Below are 21,843 nucleotides of genomic sequence, written 5' to 3'. Positions count from 1 at the left end.
TCCGGTTCACCGCACGTCAACACACGTGTTTTGGTGAGACCACCAGAAGAGATCTAGAGTTCTTCTAACGGTGAAAGGGTATAGATAGATCCTTGAGTCGGCGACACCCGAACATTCGAAGGCAGTTGCTGATACCGTGACCTGCAGCCATGGGCCCGGTGAGGATCTGCCCTTTAAATTTATGAACGTGATAGACGACGTGAGACTGTGTAGAATTGTTGCTCAAGAAATGAATTATATTGGAATAAAATACCACCCGACTGCCATTATCTCTCAAATCTATTATCTGAGCTGACAGTTCATACAGTCTCACGTTAATACTCGATTCATCCTCGATCTCCTAACATGACTAGATCATAATATCATAATGAGTAATTACATGTATATCGTGGATTAAACAGGGGTGACAACAGAAGAGAACACACACACAACTGAACTACACAGCAACATTCCTGTCTGTCTTAAACAACCCAACAAAGCCACTCGTCTACAGAAACTATTCTCCCATTTAAACGCAGTTTCTTTACCAAGTCATTAAACTATAGTAAACTCGATCCTGACGCCACGAGATGCTGGTAACGTTACGTCAGGATTCAGTCAAGACCATCTGGTAAAAATAAGGGATGCAAATAAACGTTATCAAGTTGCACATTTAAACACACACATCCTTTTTATATCCCACCACTGCATGATTTTGATCTCCCTTTTGATCATTGTGTTATTCTTATGTCAGCCACGCTCAAAGAGACGCCGTCCAACTTTCCGGCGACTGCTGAAGACAAGTGGTGTGAAGCTTGACAACAAGCTGAAGAACCGACAGCACAAGCAGCAGAATGTCGCCAAGAAGCAACGGAAACAACAACGGAAAATCCGAGCTGCCGTGAATGATTCAGTCGTCAATACGGCGCAACCCCTGGAGACCTACAGGAAGAGACCTGGTAAATGAAAATAGACATTTTCTGCTACTTTTCGAGTGTACATTTACTACAACTAATTAGATGGTATAATGTACTTCTACGAGTCTGTCGACTACATGCTGCTGTACATGGTTTGTTTGGTTGCTTTAAGCAGGTTTCTGCCTGGTAGAGATCTGGCAATCTGCTGGACGTTGACGAACAGAGAGTGTGATGTTCACGCAGCAAAATAGGTTGCATTCAGTTCATGTTCGTCCATAGTATCAACTAGTTCATGAACTACTTTTCAATTAACTTGTTCAGGCAAGAGTTGATTTCAAAACTTTGAAGAGACTTTGTCATTCCACAGAGGATGAGGAAGAAGAAGAAGAGTTCCTGGAGAGTCTTCCAGCGGACATGCTGGATGAGGAGGAGATGCAGGAGATGGTGGCCATGAGTCAGCGCGCCTCCTTCCTGACCAGAGACCTGTCTTCATGGTAACATTTATACATATAAGTGTGCGGGGGCAAACTCTTGAATGAGGGTTTTTTTGTCATTTAAAATAAACTTTAAAATTTAAATGTATTGATCTACTAATGGTCAAAACTGCCTTGCGTTAAATAGTGAAAACATTAGGGATGCAGGTATATGTTGGCATTCTAATGACCTGTATCTGTTTCAGTGTTCCGGTCCGTAACAAGAAGAGGAATTTAAACGCAGAAAGTTACGAGAAAATTCCCCGGAAGATGATGAAGCAGGAGCAGGAACAGGAAGTAATTCACCTTCTTCCAATCAAAGACAAGTCTCGCCTCATCCCCCAGTCAATGAAGGGTGAGTTGTTGATAACTTGAAACTCATGGAGCTAATATGGTGTTTAACTTAAATGTGTGTGTGAAGTTGTCAAGCAAGAACAGCAGGAAGATGAGAAACCAAACCTTGAAGAGACGATGGACTTTTATGAAGACGGTAGGAAAGGCATATAACCATTTACACTTACAAAAAGCTGATAGGGTTGTGTTGTGTCCTCCTCTCCAGAGGAGGAGCCAGAGAGCACAGAGCATCTAACAGAGGAGGAGCGGGAGCAACTGCGGGTCCAAAAGATTGAGGAAATTAAATTGAAAATCGCTACTCTGGGATCATCTGTGATCTCAGACCCAGTCAATCAAGTATGACAAACACAGTGCTGTACCAGACCAACCAGAAATCTTTCTCACATGTGTGTATTTGCGCACACACCAGATGAAGTGTGTGAAGCAGTTGCGAGGAATGCTGATGGAGACCGACCCGTCTGTTGCTGTGACGACCAGGAAGCTGGTGATGGTCTCTCTGATGGAGATCTTTAAAGACATAACACCAACATACCGGATTCGACCTCTGACCGCTGCAGAGAAGTCCACAAGGGTGTGTGTGTGTCTGTGTGTCAGGTGGAAAGTGTATGTGGAGATATTAAAACCATTTGTGTTTGTTGATGACGTGCAGGTGAAGAAGGAGACGCAGCAGACGCGAGAGTTCGAGGAGACTCTTGTGAGTCAGTACAAGTTCTTCCTGGAGGAGCTGGAGCAGACGGTCAAAGGTGAGCTCAGATCGACGTCACTGTTGACCAGAAGTGATGTTTGTCCTCGGTCTGTTTGCGAGTCCAGACTGGAAGCAGAAAAAGTCCAAACGCAGCCAGGCGGTGTCGTTCAGCTCGTATCAGAGTCTGGCCGAGGTCGCCGTGCGCTGCCTCTGTGAGCTTCTGGTCGCCATGACAGCATTCAACTTCCACAACAACATCATCGTTGCCCTCGTTCCCCTGATGAGTGACTCTTCCAAGAAGGTGTGTGAGCTCATTACTGTGTGTGACTTTGTTATTCACTATAATGTGTTGTGTGTCATCAGGTATCGCTGTTGTGCTGTGACGCGTTTATAAAGCTCTTCCGTCAAGACAAAGTGGGCACAGTGTCGCTTGCTACTGTTCGTGTCATCTCCGGTCTTGTCAAGAGTTTGAACTACAACGTCAGACCTGAGGTTGGCTTTTGTTTTAGCGTTTACTTGGTGATTTATTTAAAAAGCAGTCTTTATTTTATTAATTATTTTTTTCCATTACCATCATTCTTTGACATACATTTCAGAATGTTTTCTCTGCCACAAAATAGATGTTTTCATTAGAATGATTATTCCGCCCGATTGTTGCTTCCTGACAATCAAATAACTTCTATTTATTGTAAAAGAAATGCATTTTTTCATATAGAGGGAGTAAAGTAAAGTGTATTGGCATGTATCTGGTGATGGGATACGTTTCACGGTACAGGGGCAACAACGCATGTATTGTGATTCTGTAGGAACAATATTTGTAGTACTGTCGATTACTGGACTCTTGTTTGCAGTATTTACAGACCCTTGAGAGTCTTGATGAAGTTGTAACTACTTACATTTGTTTTCAATTCAAAATATGTCCAAACATCAGCTTTAAAAGCTGCTGCAGCCGACTGTTGACTCTCGTCCTCAGTCATCGCGGGATCTCAGAGGATTTCATTGTTACTTAAGCAGTGAAGGACGTAGTGACTGCTGCTATCTAAGGGCTGGAAGTTTAATCGCGAAACAAAATGAACAAATGCAATATAAACCATAAAAGATGAAGAAGAAATATGATAAAAGGTTTTTTTTATTAGTTTCGTATGGGCAAAAACAGTTGAATAATACAAAAATCAAAATTGTGCAGTCGTCAACATCATCTACGTGTTAATGAGGTTTTATCATGTGATTGGATTGAACCTAATGTTGACACTGGCTGGGACTTCACAGATGCTCAAGACTCTCCTCTGTCTGAGGATCAAAGAAGTGGACTTGAAGAAGGACATACACGACACAGCCCCAAAGAAAAAGTTCATGAACAACAAAGACAGGAAGAAAAGCCTGTCCAGGATGCAGAGGAAGGTAATTTAGTCTGTTGTTGCTCGACATGCAGCATCGTTTCGTGATTTTTGAAGTTCACTGAAGAAAAGCTTCAACTGGGAATCTAACATCACCTGTGCGTGTGTCTCTCAGTGGAAGAAGGCGGAGCAAGCGCTGCAGAGTGAGCTCTTGGAAGCCGAGGCTGATGAAAGCAAAGAAAAGAAAATGAAATTGGTGAGAAACCAGATGAAAACTAGATGTTGGTTATAATTACATTCAAACTTAAACCTCTCCTCTTCTTCTCCAGCACACTGAGACCCTCAACATCGTCTTCCTCATCTACTTCAGGATCCTGAAGAAGTCCCAGAAGTCTGTTCTTCTTCCTGCTGTGCTGGAGGGGCTGGCCAAGTAAGACATAAACACACATGCACACACACATGCACACACACACACACTGAAGTAAACATTATCTCTATGTCAGCTTCGCTCACCTGATCAATCTGGAATTTTTCGACGACCTCATCAACGTGCTGCAGAATCTCATCCAATCAGGAGTAAGTAGGATCCATTTGTTCCCGTCACGAGTCGGGTCCAGTCCTAATGTTGTCGATTGAACCGTACAGGACTTGAACAATCGAGAGAGTCTGCACTGCATCCAGACCGTCTTCACCATCCTGTCCGGACAAGGTCTGTCTCTCTCTTGTCACGCTGTGTTTTCTATGAAACCGGTTTTGACCCGTCAACTCGACCCACTCTTCCGAGCAGGTGACGTCCTCAACGTGGATCCTCTGAACTTCTACACTCACCTGTACAAGATGTTGCCCTGGATGAACGCAGGTGAGCAGTCACATGACTTTCTTCTTTGCATGATGAGACCGGATTGACCTTTCATTCGACCTTCTCAGGTGCCTCCAACGATGACATCATCATCGCGCTGCACTGCCTGGATGCCATGTTGATACGTCGCAAGAAGCAGGTGACCCTGCAGAGAGTGATGTCGTTCATCAAGCGTGTGAGCACGCTCAGTCTGCATGTGCTTCCTAACGCCAGCGTTGGTCTCCTGGCCTCCAACCGAGCCGCCCTGCAGGTAGACACGCCCACCACTCACCTGCCGTTTGACTGGTCGCTTACCTGATTGTGTTTCGCCAGTCCTTCCCACGCTGTGACGTCCTGCTGGACAACGAGGTCCAAGGCAGTGGGTTCTACCTACCAGAGCTGGACCAGCCGGAGCACTGCAACTCTCAGAACACGGCGCTGTGGGAGCTGCACACGCTGCAGGTACACACACAAACAAACGCACACAAACACACGAGTGATGGGAAACACAGAGTGAATATCGCGTTGATGTCACATGTTCACAGAAACACTTCCACCCGGTTGTACGAAAGATGGCGTCACATCTGAGTCACGGAGCTCCAAGTGAAGGATCGGCGTCTCTCCGCGCGGACCTGAGCCGCAAGTGAGTCTTGTCGCTAACGTTCAACGTCCTTTTGAATGATGATGTCACACCTGTCGCACTAATGCGCATCTGTGGATGTTTTGAAAAAAGCCTCTTTTTCATTGATTCCCATGATGGTTTGATATTTGAACAATCATGATTGTAATGTAGAATCTTTAGCTAATGTTGTTCTTCGCAACCACATTTACAGCAGTGGGTCAGAAACAATGTTGTCATATGAAGTTCTGATGCTTTTTAATCTTACCAGGAAGATAAAACCAGACACTGACACGACGATTGTCTTTATCTTGATTTTAAACCCCCTTTCACATGTTACTTGATATTTTATTTGATTGTTCAAATCACTTATGTGCTCATGAATAGTTTAAATTTAAAGAAAATATCTTATTTAGTTGTTATTACTTCTGATAAGTGAGCCGCACAGACATCTCCGCTCCCAAAGATGTGTTACAAAGTCGTTAAAAAATATTCTAAAAATACCTGAAATATTATACTCTTTTTTTCCTCATCAGAATAAATATCAGATATTTTTTGATAACATTCAGACGGGTTCAAAGATAAGTGACCGGATAAATAAAATGGTTAAAAATGACACCAAAAATGTGCCCTTAGTTTCTCAAATCCAACTGTGGGCTTTTAAACACAATATTGGTGGCAAAATAAACATTGAAAAGGGAAATATAACCATCAGATTCGTTTTGGAAAGAGGGTACCGCTTGTTTGGGCTATAGAGTGTTCAGGATTATAAGGTTTATTAAGTGTTGTGTATTGTAGGCTCTTGTCTACGGAGCCTTGCTGAGTAATGCCTAGTAATCATGTGGTGCGTCTTTGTAGTTAACCAAAGTTGTACTAAAACATTTTGACAGACTCTTTATTGCCCACAAAAACTTGGTTTGAGGTCAGTGAGTACTACCAGAATAATTGCATTTCATTTTTTTAAACTCAAGGATTTTAACAGCACTCTTTCTCTGTAGATGCGTTATATTTTTTCTTCCAAATAAATTATTATAATCAGTAACTGCTTAAATTCTTGTGAAATCCTGACGTGCATCATCTTGTATGTTCTGCTACAAATTCTTTAATGTGGTTGTCACGGTTACTGTTTTTCCATTCCCAGGTCACCGGCTGAGTTGTTTGTGAACTTTTGCATGAAAGACATGACGTTCAAGCCTCCAGTGGCTCCGCCTGCCACCAAGAAAAGGGTCAGTACTCACAGAAATGATAAAGAATGGAAATGTCGAATTATTTGAATAATTCAGGGATTTAAATTCTTTGTTGTGGTTTACACACATTTGCATTCATGTCTGACATTTCTTCTATCAATTCTGTCTTTAATCGAAAAAAAGACACTTAAAAGCAATTCATTTGAATCTTGATCATCTCATGTCGGTTGTGTGTTTCTCTCAGGACCGTTTCACGTTTGGAGAAGCTCTGCTGGACACTGACCTGCAGAGACGAGTAGAAGCTGCCGTGACCAGCAGCGAGGACACAGAACTAGACTTCAGTTCATCTTACAAAGACAGTTTAAAAATAAAATAATGTTTCAGGTTGTCAAAAAAAAGTTTTATATTAAAACAATTTCTGCAAATGTTTTTTAAACTTTGTTTGATTTAAAAAAGAATATTATAATTTCTGCCTTAACTGTCCTGGTTGAACATCCCTCTCTCTCTCACACACACACACACACTCACACACACATTCCTTGGATGCTGGTTGTGTGTTGATGTTACTGGACCAATCAGAGGCAGTTTTAGACGTCCAGCTGTTTTCCCATTTTCGGTCAAAGTCCAAAGTGTGTATATGTGTGTGTGTGTGTGTGTGTGTCATCGGGAATGTGTTTCCTTTTAAGGAGAGCATGATTTGAATGAATCAGATTTATTTCTATGGTCAAACTACCACTCCCATGATCCTCTGCTGCTCATCTACTGAGATCTGATGACGTCACGGACTACTCCCCTTTAGCAGAAATAGTTCTCTCTTATTCGGACGCTAAACTGTGTCTCTCCGAGACGTACACAAATGGAGTGTCTCTGCATGCCTGTCCTTGTGTGTGAGCAAACTTCCATATGAGGACTGGATCAGAATCAGTCTCCAGACCTCCGATGTGATGGCTAGCATCACTCAGTCTCATTTTTCTAGTGGAGATAAAACTCAAGGGCACATTCAATGAAATATTTTGTATGGAATGAGATGTTGAGGTTATCCATTAAACACCTTTATTACTAATTGATTTTTTTAATCAGCAATACGATTTATTGACAGAGCTTAGTCTTAATTCCGCCAAGTTATGTAGAATTATTGAGTTTTACTTGTTAACTTTTTTTGGAACTTTTTTTTCCCAGCATTGAAGGACTCACACCACAACAAAATTGAATTGAATCATATATCAACACACACGGATTGATGCTTAATAAACAGGCCATAAATAATGTGCCTATACATGAGCCTTGGTGCTTGGTGTTTTTTTTTGGTGTTGTATCCTCTCACTTTACAATTCTGGTCACACATACACTTGTATATAAGCATGTATATGTGTTATTAAAGGAGGATAAAGTGGTAACATAAGAGTATTACAATTATTTTGATCCTTAATGCAGACTCTTCCAAAAGACATTCAAAAGATGATCTGAGGCTTGTGGCGGTTCATAGATCCGCAATTCCCTGTTAATTAATTTCATTGGAGCCACTATACACACACCCATTGTGATGATTGTTACAACTTACACACCTGTTGTGATGATTGTTACAACTTACACACACCTGTTGTGATGATTGTTACAACTTACACACACCTGTTGTGATGATTGTTACAACTTACACACACCTGTTGTGATGATTGTTACAACTTACACACACCTGTTGTGATGATTGTTACAACTTACACACACCCATTGTGATGATTGTTACAACTTACACACACCTGTTGTGATGATTGTTACAACTTACACACACCCGTTGTGATGATTGTTACAACTTACACACACCCATTGTGATGATTGTTACAACTTACACACACCCATTGTGATGATTGTTACAACTTACACACACCTGTTGTGATGATTGTTACAACTTACACACACCTGTTGTGATGATTGTTACAACTTACACACACCTGTTGTGATGATTGTTACAACTTACACACACCCATTGTGATGATTGTTACAACTTACACACACCTGTTGTGATGATTGTTACAACTTACACACACCTGTTGTGATGATTGTTACAACTTACACACACCTATTGTGATGATTGTTACAACTTACACACACCCATTGTGATGATTGTTACAACTTACACACACCTGTTGTGATGATTGTTACAACTTACACACACCTGTTGTGATGATTGTTACAACTTACACACACCCATTGTGATGATTGTTACAACTTACAAACACCCATTGTGATGATTGTTACAACTTACACACACCTGTTGTGATGATTGTTACAACTTACACACATCTGTTGTGATGATTGTTACAACTTACACACATCTGTTGTGATGATTGTTACAACTTACACACACCTGAGATGATGGGTTATACAACCTACACCCACCTGCAGTGTTGGGTGTTACAACTTACACACACCTGGAGTAATAGGTGTTACAATTTAAACACAACTAAGGTGATGGTTGTTACAACCCACACACACCTGCAATGACTGGTGTTACAACTTAAACACACCTGCATTGATGGGTGTTACAACTCACACACACCTGCAGTGATGGGTGATACAACTTAACACCCATCACTGCAGGTGATGGTTGTTGTAACTTACACCTGCAGTGATGGGTGTTACAATGTACACACACCTGCAGTTATGGGTGTTACAACTTATACAGACCCACAGTGATGCGGGTTACAACTTAAACACACCTGCAGTGATGGGTGTTACAACTTACACACACCTGAAGTGATGGGTGTTACAAACCTTCACACACCTGAAGTGATGGGTGTTACAAACCTTCACACACCTGCAGTGATGGGTGTTACAACTTACACACACCTGCAGTGATTGGTGTTACAACTTACACACACCTGAAGTGATGGGTGTTACAACTTACACACACCTGAAGTGATGGGTGTTACAACTTACACACACCTGCAGTAATTGGTGTTACAACTTACACACACCTGCAGTGATGGGTGTTACAACTTACACACACCTGAAGTGATGGGTGTTACAACTTACACACACCTGAAGTGATGGGTGTTACAACTTACACACACCTGAAGTGATGGGTGTTACAAACCTTCACACACCTGCAGTGATGGGTGTTACAACTTACACACACCTGAAGTGATGGGTGTTACAAACCTTCACACACCTGCAGTGATGGGTGTTACAACTTACACACACCTGAAGTGATGGGTGTTACAACTTACACACACCTGCAGTGATGGGTGTTACAACTTACACACACCTGAAGTGATGGGTGTTACAACTTACACACACCTGAAGTGATGGGTGTTACAAACCTTCACACACCTGCAGTGATGGGTGTTACAATGTACACACACCTGCAGTAATTGGTGTTACAACTTACACACACCTGAAGTGATGGGTGTTACAACTTACACACACCTGAAGTGATGGGTGTTACAACTTAAACACACCTGCAGTGATGGGTGTTACAACTTACACACACCTGAAGTGATGGGTGTTACAACTTACACACACCTGAAGTGATGGGTGTTACAACTTACACACACCTGAAGTGATGGGTGTTACAAACCTTCACACACCTGCAGTGATGGGTGTTACAACTTAGACACACCTGCAGTGATGGGTGTTACAATGTACACACACCTGCAGTTATGGGTGTTACAACTTACACACACCCACAGTGATGCGGGTTACAACTTAAACACACCTGCAGTGATGGGTGTTACAACTTACACACACCTGGAGTGATGGGTGTTACAACTTACACACACCTGTAGTGATGGGTGTTACAACTTACACACACCTGCAGTGATGGGTGTTACAACTTACACACACCTGCAGTGATGGGTGTTACAATTGACACACACCTGCAGTGATTGGTGTTACAACTTAAACCCACCTGCAGTGATGGGTGTTACAACTTACACACACCTGCAGTAATGGGTGTTACAACTTACACACACCTGCAGTGATGGGTGTTACAACTTAAACACACACCTGCAGTGATGGGTGTTACAACTTACACACACCTGCAGTGATGGGTGTTACAACTTACACACACCTGCAGTGATGGGTGTTACAACTTACACACACCTGCAGTGATGGGTGTTACAACTTAAACACACCTGCAGTGATGGGTGTTACAGCTTACAAACACCTGCAGTGATGGGTGTTACAACTTACACACACCTGCAGTGATGGGTGTTAAACTTACACACACCTGCAGTGATGGGTGTTACAACTTACAAACACCTGCAGTGATGGATGTTACAACTTACACACACCTGCAGTGATGGGTGTTACAACTTACACACACCTGCAGTGATGGGTGTTACAACTTACACACACCTGCAGTGATGGGTGTTACAACTAACACACACCTGCAGTGATGGGTGTTACAACTTACAAACACCTGCAGTGATGGGTGTTAGAACTTACACACACCTGCAGTGATGGGTGTTACAACTTACACACACCTGCAGTGATGGGTGTTACAACTTACACACACCTGCAGTGATGGGTGTTACAACTTACACACACCTGCAGTGATGGGTGTTACAACTTACACACACCTGCAGTGATGGGTGTTACAACTTACACACACCTGCAGTGATGGGTGTTACAACTTACACACACCTGCAGTGATGGGTGTTACAACTTACACACACCTGCAGTGATGGGTGTTACAACTTAAGCACACCTGCAGTGATGGGTGTTACAACTTACACACACCTGCAGTGATGGGTGTTACAACTTACACACACCTGCAGTGATGGGTGTTACAACTTACACACACCTGCAGTTATGGGTGTTACAACTTAAGCACACCTGCAGTGATGGGTGTTACAACTTACACACACCTGCAGTGATGGGTGTTACAACTTACACACACCTGCAGTTATGGGTGTTACAACTTAAGCACACCTGCAGTGATGGGTGTTACAACTTACACACACCTGCAGTGATGGGTGTTACAACTTACACACACCTGCAGTGATGGGTGTTACAACTTACACACACCTGCAGTGATGGGTGTTACAACTTACACACACCTGCAGTGATGGGTGTTACAACTTACACACACCTGCAGTGATGGGTGTTACAACTTACACACACCTGCAGTGATGGGTGTTACAACTTAAGCACACCTGCAGTGATGGGTGTTACAACTTACACACACCTGCAGTGATGGGTGTTACAACTTACACACACCTGCAGTGATGGGTGTTACAACTTACACACACCTGCAGTTATGGGTGTTACAACTTACACACACCTGCAGTGATGGGTGTTACAGCTTACAAACACCTGCAGTGATGGGTGTTACAACTTAAGCACACCTGCAGTGATGGGTGTTACAACTTACACACACCTGCAGTGATGGGTGTTACAACTTACACACACCTGCAGTTATGGGTGTTACAACTTAAGCACACCTGCAGTGATGGGTGTTACAACTTACACACACCTGCAGTGATGGGTGTTACAACTTACACACACCTGCAGTTATGGGTGTTACAACTTAAGCACACCTGCAGTGATGGGTGTTACAACTTACACACACCTGCAGTGATGGGTGTTACAACTTACACACACCTGCAGTGATGGGTGTTACAACTTACACACACCTGCAGTGATGGGTGTTACAACTAACACACACCTGCAGTGATGGGTGTTACAACTTACACACACCTGCAGTGATGGGTGTTACAACTTACACACACCTGCAGTGATGGGTGTTACAACTTACACACACCTGCAGTGATGGGTGTTACAACTTACACACACCTGCAGTGATGGGTGTTACAACTTAAACACACACCTGCAGTGATGGGTGTGGCACAAAACACTAGAAACCTACAAACAGAGATTACGTTGTGATTGTTTTTCAGAGCAGAGTGGGTTTTTGTCTTCTGTGGATGAGGAATGTGGTGAAGCTGCAGATCGACGACTCCTCGTCTCCGACCGCCCTATAAGGAGAGGAGCACAGAAAGGAGGAGAAGGGGGAGGAGGGAAAACTCGGACCAAGTTTGGTGAAGGAGAGGAGGAGAGGGAGGAGGGGGGCACGGCGAGGGAGGAGGTGATAAAGTCACTCGCAGAAGTTCAATCTCTTACTTTTGTCCACCTCCTAGATTGAAGGTAAGTCTGCATCTCCTCGTCTCTGCTGGACCTGGTGGTTCATCTCCATCTCCATCCTCCGTTGTCTCCTCTTGCAAGTCAACTACTCTTCTTTAATCTTACAAGTTTTCTTTCTACACCTCTTTCCTTAATTTATCTTTATGTTTGTCTTCTCTAGCACGTTGTCATATTTTTGCATTGATTCTTTCTGTCTAGACCTCTTTCTCTCTTATCTCCTTTTCACCTCATCTTCTTTATTGGTCAGTGTCTCCTTCACCTGCTTCTTGTGTCATCTTTCACCCTCTTCCTTCCATGTCAGTGAGTTGAAGTCACCTGATGATTGTGGTAATGATGAGGTGTGTGTGGCTCTGGAGATGTAGTTCACTTGGGAGGTGGTTGGTATGATTGTGATCGTTACAAAGGAGGGGGCTCAGTGAAGAGAGGCATTCTGGGAAAATGTCCAAATAAGGAAAAATAGGCTACTCTCCCTTGTAAGTGTGTGTGTGTGTGTTTGGTGAGTGTGTAGAACAAAGTCTGTGTCTATGTCACTGACTCTCAGTTGTCCTTGCAGCACTGTCCCAGCATCTCCACAGCGCCCCCTGCAGTCATGTGTGACGATGAAGAAAGTACCGCTCTGGTCTGTGATAACGGGTCTGGACTGTGCAAGGCGGGTTTCGCTGGGGATGATGCCCCTCGGGCTGTGTTCCCCTCCATTGTCGGGCGGCCTAGACACCAGGTGACACCCCACAACATCCTCACTCGGTTGTTTTGTCACGCAACATCATATGTGGCATTTCGTCTAAACCTTTTATCATCCTTGCTTTCAGGGGGTGATGGTGGGAATGGGACAAAAGGACAGTTACGTGGGAGACGAAGCACAGAGCAAGAGAGGAATCCTGACCCTGAAATACCCAATTGAGCATGGCATCATCACCAATTGGGACGACATGGAGAAGGTAACCACTTTTAACACAGAAACCCTTATCCAAGACTGACACCCCAGTAACCCATAAATAAACAATAAACAAAACAAAGACCCAAACTACTCTTTTTGAGATTGAAGATATTTTCCCATTACCAGGATTGTAGGAATCGTTGGGGGGAACCTGACGGATGTAATGGACGTGATAAACAAGTCTTTGCCCGTTTTTCTTTTCATTTCTAGGAAAATGATCAAACAAAAAAAAAACAACGCTCTTCCAGGTACAAGATCACCCGTTTACAGTGAGCAGGCTAAAATAATACAAGAATAAACATTAAAAATGTACTTTCTCTTAATAGGTACAAACAGCACCATCTACAGGACGAAACTAAATAATCATACCTGGGAAAACGATAAAACAAAAATAAATGCTCTTTCAGGCACATACTGGTCCAAGACCAGCCCAAAAAACACATAAACAAATGAAAATGAATACATAAATTAAGACAGTTGATGATTTACCAAACAACTGTAACAAAATATATCACTTCATTCAGACAATTGTCAACATATAGCACTTAAATCACTCACACGACGCTACCAAGACAATATTCCCAACGTATTACTAATTTAACAAAATGATGATTTGGATTTATTTAACGATAAAACTTTCACGACTCACTGTTCATAGACGGTACCAAAACTTAAATATAACAATTACACAAAAATAAAATAACTTATTGAGATACAAATTTACAAATAAATACAAAAATACTAACAAAAAAAGAACTAACAAAATGAATTAAATACATTCATTAAATAAGATAACATTTCTAAACAGGTGTGTCAAAAAAGTTTGCTCTTAGGTCTTTGGATCAGAATCTACAGATGGTTCCTTGCACATGGTTCCGGACCAGAGGCTCCTAAGCTTTGGAAAGATCTTTCTCTCCCTCTGTGTTTGATAGATCTACTGACTCTTTCAAGAAACATCTTAAGACATTCTTATTTGTGCAGGCTTTTCCTTGATTTTCTGGGACTCCTGTGTTTGTCTTTTGTGTCTTGATCTTTTAAGTATATATACTTTAACTGTGTATTGTTTGTGATTTTTAAAGCGCTTTGTTGGAATCAAGCAAATGGGTTCTTATATATTATCCCTTTACATGTCTAACATGTGTCTCCTGCTCTCTGTCATATCTTGACAACTCAATTTCATTTGAACTCTTATTGGGAGAAAATTAAATGAATTAATGATAGTATACTGACTAGAAGAGTTGTTGAAAACAAGTGTTTTCCTTCTTTGCCTCACTCTCTAGCTCAAGTTCTGAGGTCTAATATACAAGAAAACGACAGAAATTAGGTATAGAAAGACACTTACAGGAAATAAACGTAAGGGAAAAGGAAATAATTAACTTAAATAATGAGTGTCAGTTAACTTTTTTGTGTCTACCTTGTAACTACTATTCGCATCATTAGCATCTACTAGCAAGTTCAAGTGTGTACAAGTACGACATTAAATAATGTCAGTTAAAGAAACTAATTTTATCAGAATGTGTCTCTATTTCCCACCAAAAAGAAAGAGAGTTCAAACCTTCTTCCTGACTTCCTGACCTGCAGGAGTGGCGCTCCTCACGCTGGGAGCGGCGAAGGGGAGGGACAGTGTCACCGGCAAGCCGAGTGGCCCTTTCAAAATAAAAGCAAATGTAACATGTATTCCAAAAATCATTCATTCCGGGGAAAGCATGCCCTTTCTTTGATATAAATATACCCATGCTGCTACTAACACTTTTTACCAACTCCCTGAAAACAACACAACGATCTCTGACTGTATCAAAACTCACCAGTAATCCAAAAAATAATCCTGCTGACCTTTTTTATTTTTGTTATTTCAGATCTGGCATCACTCGTTCTACAATGAGTTGAGAGTTGCTCCAGAGGAACATCCCACTCTCCTGACTGAGGCTCCACTCAACCCCAAAGCCAACAGAGAGAAGATGACTCAGGTACACACACACACACGTACATAACAAACACAAACACAGACGCAGGCCACTCAACAGGCGTCGTCTTCTTCCTCAGATTATGTTTGAAACTTTCAACGTTCCGGCCATGTACGTGGCAATCCAAGCTGTGTTGTCCTTGTACGCCTCTGGACGAACAACAGGTTTGATTATAACCTTCATGGTTCACCTGTTACATAGAACCAGTGTTTAAAAGATTTTCCTAACCGCAGGTATCGTCCTGGACTCTGGAGACGGCGTCACCCACAACGTCCCGATCTACGAGGGTTACGCTCTTCCTCATGCCATCATGAGATTGGACCTGGCAGGTCGGGACCTCACCGACTACCTGATGAAGATCCTGACCGAACGTGGATACAGCTTCGTCACAACAGGTGAGGTGTCCTACCTGCCTTGTCGTTGAGTGTCGGTGGCGACGTCCTTCATCTTGACGTCCTCCCTCGCAGCTGAGCGGGAGATTGTGCGAGACATCAAGGAGAAACTCTGCTACGTGGCCCTGGACTTTGAGAACGAGATGGGGACAGCGGCGACGTCTTCCTCCCTGGAGAAGAGCTACGAGCTCCCTGATGGACAGGTCATCACCATCGGTAACGAACGGTTCCGCTGCCCTGAGACGCTGTTCCAGCCATCCTTCATCGGTCAGTATGTGTGACTGGTCACCCTCTAGTTTCCATGGTCTTCTGCCCCATAGTATCTATGATAAACCGTCCACTGGTTCACTTTATAACCCGACCTTTCTTCACCATGGTATCATACATTGTAACCCACTGTATAATGCACACGGTGTCCTCGTCTCTGGTCTCTATTCTAACCTTCATCATTGTGCATGAGCAGGTATGGAGTCCGCTGGCATTCATGAAACGACCTACAACAGCATCATGAAGTGCGACATCGACATCCGAAAAGATCTCTACGCGAACAACGTTCTGTCCGGTGGAACCACTATGTACCCCGGGATTGCAGACCGAATGCAGAAGGAGATCACCGCGTTGGCACCCAGCACAATGAAGATCAAGGTGTCCCTGAACTTCTCACGCAGTCTTTTAAAAACACATCTCTCTGTCCCTGAACGCGCCATTCTCTGCCTTTGAGCCCCAGCTTAAGCCTAAACTCACCAAAAGTCATCCCTTGATGCAGTGGTGAACAAACAGATTATATAATTTATATTCCATAGATTATTACTGTAGGTCTTTTGTATTGGGACAAGATATTTTCTAAAGAAAAATGAGCGTGTAACTCTTGACACATAAATACTCTTGTTTCTGTCAGGTTTGCTGAAATAATAAGTCTCTAAACTAGTGAAAATGAGGGTTACTCAAACTCTATATGAGATCATCTTTTTGCAGAAAAAAAACATTACACATATATATACAATATAATATACTGTTCATGAACTTAAGTTTGTCTTTTTTGCTGCACATATTAATGTGAACAATGTTTCACTCCCTTCTTCAGATTATCGCGCCTCCCGAGAGGAAGTACTCTGTTTGGATCGGCGGCTCCATCCTGGCCTCTCTGTCCACCTTCCAGCAGATGTGGATCAGCAAGCCGGAATATGACGAAGCCGGACCCTCCATCGTCCACAGGAAGTGTTTCTAAAAATGTTTTTACTGCCCGGGTTTCCACGTTGCCATCAGTTGGAAGTGGCTGCATCACTGATGATCGTTGATCTTCAGGAAATTATGTTTTAAATCTCCATTCAGGTTCTGGTGGACTGAAGTTTTAATCAAATTTTTAACAGTCGACCCACGTGATCACACCAGCAGACATGTGCAGGAGGAAAATAAAAGAACTCATTGACAAAGGCTTGAGAGTTGTCTTCAATACCCACAAATTATTTTATTATTAGACGAGTAGGTAAATTAAGCATAAACAAGTAAAAACCCCAAATTTGAAAAGTATAAAAAGTTTGTAAACAAGCGAGGTATCAAGTTTGTAGGTCCAGGTGTGGATGTTCTCTGATCTGTCACCGCAGGTCCAGCACCGCCAGCTTCGACTCTCTCACGTCCACATGCTTACAAACCTGACAAGAAAGAGGTCGTCAATCCAAACGCTGCACGTTCACGCTGTGTCTGTGAGGAAAACTCACCATAAAAGGAGCAGGGTCTTTACTGTGTGGGTGGAAACCTTTCAGTCTGCAGCCAGAAACTTCAGACATTCCTGAGGCAGAGAGTCTAAACGCCGTCGAGCTGCAGCGGAGAAGCAAGAGTCGTCACATTTGTGTGTGTGTGTTTGTTTGTGCGTGAGTGTGTGAGTGTGTGGTCGGTACATACTCGTTGTGTTTGGGAGCACATACGATGGCGACAGCCTCGGGCAGCATCAGCTGGTAGGAACAATGAGTGTGAAGGTCCACGCTGGACAGGAACGCGGTCTGAGTGGGGTGAGTCTGACGAACATGTGCAACGTTTAGTTGCAGTTTTCTTTCTTGACAAACTTAAGACTTGTTTTCATTTCAAGCAAAAGAAACAGCTGATTCAATGATAACTTATTAAATCACTGAAGCAGAGGAAATTAGTTAGTGATGCTTTTTCAATGTGTACGCTATCGTCACAACAAAAACAAAATTGTTTTGATGGTAAATTGAATTTGTCTTTTTCACATATCCATCTTCAATTTGTCCCTTGTTGATAGACCGGATAACTAAAAATGAACTGAAATGGTAGAGCAATCGCTCTTTACCTCGTGAGTGCTAATTTAAAGCCCACACCTGCCATAATAAGAAGCATTATTTTGAGGAACAACTAAATATCGTTTTTGTTTTGGGCAGGCATTATTTATATTGTGTATATTATTTATATTCTTACATAATTGATTGTAAGAAAGTTTATTCCAAAGAATGTACTACCTCCCATTTGTTAGACTAGAAGATAGATTTAACAAAAATAAATGTTGAAAATCATAATATTTATACAGAACTATGACAGAATGATCATCATTTTGTTGAGGAGATGTTTGTCAAATGCCTGAAGATGCCTGCAATTATACACAACTCTGTACTTCAACACTGGTTTAGGGAAATCAAAATATTATTATTAACTGAGTTAGAGCAGGACAGCTCCACTCCACATAGTAGCATTCCTCTCATAGGAGATTATACATATCACCCATAACCTAAAGATCCCTTTTTAACAGGTGTGTGTGTCTCACATGGATCCAGCCCAGTGTCAGCAGGTTATGCTGGTCCTGGAAGTTGAAAAGTTCCTCCACATTCTCCATGTCGCAGAAGTCTGGACCTGACGTTTGTTTAGGGACCACCAGATGGGTCAGAACCAACTGGTCATGTTGCTAACAAAGAGCATGAAGGAGACAGGTTGGTTATTCTTGCTGTCTGGTGTTGATGATGTCATCACTCTTACCAGTCGCCCACAGAGGATACCGCAGGTCTCCACTCCTCGTGAAGTGTTGACCTCCGCCAGCAGGAGGAAGCGCTGGACCAAGTCTCTGGGAACTACAACTCGCCTTAGAGCCTCTGCACTGCTAACAACTGAGATTAAAAGATCAGGGAATGTCAAGGTTTTGAAGGTGCTGGCTGATTATAATAATGTAACATGTATGAACCGACGGAGCAGATTCTCACCATGTATTTGCGCAAGTGAAGCAGCCGCCTTGCTGACAGTAGGGGGCGCTCTCTTTGTGTTGGAATCTTCCCTCAGCTGTGAAGGAGTTGGTCTGATAGGCTATAAACACACATGGGATCCATCACTGTCTGGTCTGGATGCTCTTGTTCTCCAGCAGTATTCTGCTCACCTGCGGCTCAGCTCCCTCCACCTTCCTGTTGGCTACTTCCTGTCGCCGCAGCTGGTCTTCAAAATAACGAAACTGCTCCGATTCGATCTGCATCTGTCGCAGCACCGCCACCCTCTGGCGCTCCTCCTCCAATTGACGACCTTTGACCTCCAGTAACTTGCTCTGCTCACTCACGGGTCCCCGTTCCCCATTCTGGGCATGACACTAATCACGTGGTCACAGACTCACACATTGAAACTCACACGATGAGAGAAACGCACACTCACCTGACCTCTCAGATACGCCTTGTGTTCTTTGTCATATTTTTCCTCCAGGCGTTTTTTTATTTCATCTTTGCGAGGAAATGCGACTTCCTGAAGTTTCTACAAAGACAGTCACTCAAAGAGGTTAAAAATAATCTGGGACGTCTTTAAATACATTTATATAATAAAAGGCTCTCTGAAAATGTTATCATCTCTGACATAACTCTGTATTCATGTTATCATTTTCATTACAGTGTTAATCTTGATAGAGAAGATGAATTTATTCATTTGTTTTCTGTGATAGAAAATGTGCTCAATTTTAGATTTACATAGTTGCAGTTAGCACCTTTAGCAACACATTTAGTTAGCAAGTAGGCCTCAATCATTTTGTTTAAATTTTCCTAACCTCTCATTACAGTTGGAAAAATAAATTAGAATTATTGCAACAATTCACCTTAGTTATAGAAGGTTTTTATTTTAATAGAAAAGCATTGTTAGCTATGGAGTAAATATAATAATTCTAAATAAGAAATTATATTTAAAACAAAAAAATGCATCATGATACTGAGGAAATATTAATAATAAGAAGAAATTTGGATTTAATACGTTACAATTGAATTATATGCAACACTTTCTAGACAGAGAGGAATTAGAAAAAAATATATATTTGAAAAGTGTAAAAACAGCCAATATTTTTAATGATAAATCCCACATTACTTAATTTACAACACTTCAATTATCTTTTTTAAGTACAATTAAACATTTCAAATTGGCAACCAATTCCATAGAATTACCTTCATGATGACATGCTTTTCAGGAACTGAACACTGGCGGTAATTTTTGTGTGCGGGAAGTTTCTCGACGAACAGACTGGACGCACACACAAAGAACATAAAGGAAGAGGTAAGTGAGTTAATTAGTAAAACAAGATCACAATTATGAACGAGCTCCAGGCACTATATCTTTATACAACAGTGAAAGTTGAAACGTACGTGATGAACTTGTTGTAGAGCACATAGGCATTCTCCAGACTTCCCTCCTCCATGTACACTGCAGCCATGCGTTCCATCTCCACTCCGGACCGGAAATAACGTCGTGGTGTGACATCTTCACACACGTCTACACTGCAGCTGAGTTTAGTCAAGGCACGGACCCTTTCCACTGCCGGCAGAGACACATCAGTGTAGTCCGGCTCGGCTGCCATCTTTTTCTGGAGAGATGAGAGGGTTGGTTATCATCATACGTTTGAACACACACTCTAACTCACCTATACACACTTACCAAGGTGTTTAAACTGAAGTTTGCGTCCATTGTGTGTGTGTGTGTGTGTGTCAGGAGGTCATTGAGTCACTGGTCGCTCCTCTGGATGACAAAAAAAACAAAATGGTCAGCATAGTTGCTACCACAGGCTGTGGGTGAGGTGCAGCACCGATATTTTTGCCTGTTTGGGACTTTCAGCAACACCCCAGTGAAAAGTGTGGGGGGGTTGGGGGATCAGGATAATGGTATGTATGATCTTTGGCCAATCACACGTCAGCCTGCTGGTCGGTGAGAACAGATCCTGGCACAAAAATAAGGACTTGGTCCTTAATGTCATCAGGATTTGTCAACCCCCTGGTTGGCTAGCTTCAAGTCGTTTCTGAGTGGTTGTCATGACAACAAAAAACAGTATGAATTTAGTCATCAACTTCATAATCATCACACCTCCACACTTATCATGGGATTGTCAACATCCTCCTCCTCCAATATTCCGATGCCAGACGAGGTTGGGAAGCAACTTACTTAATAGAAAATGAATCAAACTACACTCACGACAAGAACTTTGACCTGAAACTAACAAGGGGATGCATTTTTCTACAGCCGACACTCAAGCATCCTGCAGAACCTGATCTCCACTCATACCTGCTCATCCGCTTCTGCAGTTGTAAAATTCCGATGAAGTCAGAGTCAATCTTTTCTGATAAAATATAGTTTTAAACAGCAGTTATCGGTACCTGTCGCATCTTTAAATCATCTGGGGTGAAAAAGGACCGGTCCACAATTGCTGTTACCATGACAACACTCGGAGGCTGAAGATGAAAAAACGAAAAGCTGCTCTTCTCTCACCTGTTTGCAGTCGTGAACGCGCACAGTGCGCATCCTCGCATCATACGTGCAGGCAGATATGCATCGCAGTCCGGATCCGGACCCCGGTCAGGAATAATCTGATAAAATGGCTGAAGCTACAGCGGATCAGCGAAAGCGCGGGTGTAACGCTCCGTGCGCATGCGCCCCTGCTCTTGCATAAACCGGTTCCATGCCAGCGGCACGTGACACCGCGCACCTGCAGATGTGGCGACCACTTAACATTCTCGGTGAGAGCGACAGCGTCACGCGACTCGATGACAAAGAGTCGAGTC

General features: G+C 42.6%; 3 protein-coding genes across 7 annotated transcripts; 2 read left to right on the top strand and 1 right to left on the bottom strand.

Moving 5' to 3' along the window:
• The first annotated feature begins 15 nt into the window (after positions 1 to 15).
• noc3l (NOC3-like DNA replication regulator) lies at positions 16 to 7,605 on the top strand. Its single transcript, XM_087783894.1, has 21 exons — positions 16 to 158; positions 734 to 938; positions 1,264 to 1,390; positions 1,576 to 1,724; positions 1,791 to 1,859; positions 1,929 to 2,059; positions 2,133 to 2,294; positions 2,373 to 2,466; positions 2,534 to 2,709; positions 2,772 to 2,900; positions 3,678 to 3,809; positions 3,921 to 4,001; positions 4,075 to 4,175; positions 4,249 to 4,321; positions 4,391 to 4,454; positions 4,533 to 4,604; positions 4,673 to 4,854; positions 4,917 to 5,045; positions 5,129 to 5,226; positions 6,344 to 6,428; positions 6,634 to 7,605. The coding sequence occupies exons 1-21, from the start codon at positions 150 to 152 to the stop codon at positions 6,763 to 6,765; spliced, it is 2,400 nt and encodes a 799-aa protein (XP_087640020.1). The 5' UTR covers positions 16 to 149; the 3' UTR covers positions 6,766 to 7,605.
• A 4,838-nt stretch (positions 7,606 to 12,443) lies between these two features.
• acta2 (actin alpha 2, smooth muscle) lies at positions 12,444 to 17,260 on the top strand. Its single transcript, XM_087783887.1, has 9 exons — positions 12,444 to 12,536; positions 13,087 to 13,251; positions 13,343 to 13,471; positions 15,327 to 15,437; positions 15,514 to 15,598; positions 15,668 to 15,829; positions 15,902 to 16,093; positions 16,290 to 16,471; positions 16,911 to 17,260. Exons 2-9 carry the CDS (start codon positions 13,123 to 13,125, stop codon positions 17,052 to 17,054), a joined length of 1,134 nt encoding a protein of 377 aa, XP_087640013.1. The 5' UTR covers positions 12,444 to 12,536; positions 13,087 to 13,122; the 3' UTR covers positions 17,055 to 17,260.
• A 2-nt stretch (positions 17,261 to 17,262) lies between these two features.
• On the bottom strand, positions 17,263 to 21,786 carry stambpl1 (STAM binding protein-like 1). Of its 5 annotated transcripts, XM_087783882.1 has the most exons (13): positions 21,551 to 21,786; positions 20,874 to 21,005; positions 20,726 to 20,806; positions 20,437 to 20,654; positions 20,239 to 20,314; positions 19,469 to 19,564; positions 19,203 to 19,406; positions 19,033 to 19,132; positions 18,812 to 18,939; positions 18,603 to 18,740; positions 17,729 to 17,841; positions 17,545 to 17,644; positions 17,263 to 17,478 (listed from the first exon to the last, which is right to left on the bottom strand). In XM_087783882.1, the coding sequence occupies exons 3-13, from the start codon at positions 20,753 to 20,755 to the stop codon at positions 17,422 to 17,424; spliced, it is 1,260 nt and encodes a 419-aa protein (XP_087640008.1). In that variant the 5' UTR covers positions 20,756 to 20,806; positions 20,874 to 21,005; positions 21,551 to 21,786; the 3' UTR covers positions 17,263 to 17,421. The 5 variants fall into 5 exon arrangements, with proteins under 5 accessions (XP_087640008.1, XP_087640007.1, XP_087640010.1 ...); XM_087783881.1 differs by lacking the exon at positions 20,874 to 21,005; XM_087783884.1 differs by lacking the exon at positions 20,874 to 21,005 and having other exon boundaries at positions 19,203 to 19,394.
• Between the last annotated feature and the right edge of the window lie 57 nt (positions 21,787 to 21,843).

Source organism: Callionymus lyra, chromosome 2, assembly GCF_982586985.1.
Source record: "Callionymus lyra chromosome 2, fCalLyr1.hap1.1, whole genome shotgun sequence".
In the NCBI taxonomy this organism is placed as follows: domain Eukaryota; kingdom Metazoa; phylum Chordata; class Actinopteri; order Syngnathiformes; family Callionymidae; genus Callionymus; species Callionymus lyra.
The sequence above is the reverse complement of the archived record's forward strand: the minus strand, read 5'-3'. Positions and strand labels throughout refer to the sequence as shown.

What these genes read in the sequence shown, in the direction of transcription:
- noc3l (XM_087783894.1), top strand. An exon ending in TCTCAGACCCAGTCAATCAA is followed by an intron (nt 2,060 to 2,132) that starts GTATGACAAACA and finishes CGCACACACCAG; the next exon opens with ATGAAGTGTGTGAAGCAGTT. An exon ending in GGGAGCTGCACACGCTGCAG is followed by an intron (nt 5,046 to 5,128) that starts GTACACACACAA and finishes ACATGTTCACAG; the next exon opens with AAACACTTCCACCCGGTTGT.
- acta2 (XM_087783887.1), top strand. Translation starts at nt 13,123, where the DNA reads ATGTGTGACGATGAAGAAAGTACCGCTCTGGTCTGTGATAACGGGTCT. An exon ending in CGCCTCTGGACGAACAACAG is followed by an intron (nt 15,599 to 15,667) that starts GTTTGATTATAA and finishes TCCTAACCGCAG; the next exon opens with GTATCGTCCTGGACTCTGGA. An exon ending in CCAGCACAATGAAGATCAAG is followed by an intron (nt 16,472 to 16,910) that starts GTGTCCCTGAAC and finishes TCCCTTCTTCAG; the next exon opens with ATTATCGCGCCTCCCGAGAG.
- stambpl1 (XM_087783882.1), bottom strand. Translation starts at nt 20,755, where the DNA reads ATGGACGCAAACTTCAGTTTAAACACCTTG. An exon ending in TTCACTTGCGCAAATACATG is followed by an intron (nt 18,940 to 19,032) that starts GTGAGAATCTGC and finishes TTTTAATCTCAG; the next exon opens with TTGTTAGCAGTGCAGAGGCT. An exon ending in TGACACTGGGCTGGATCCAT is followed by an intron (nt 17,842 to 18,602) that starts GTGAGACACACA and finishes CATGTTCGTCAG; the next exon opens with ACTCACCCCACTCAGACCGC.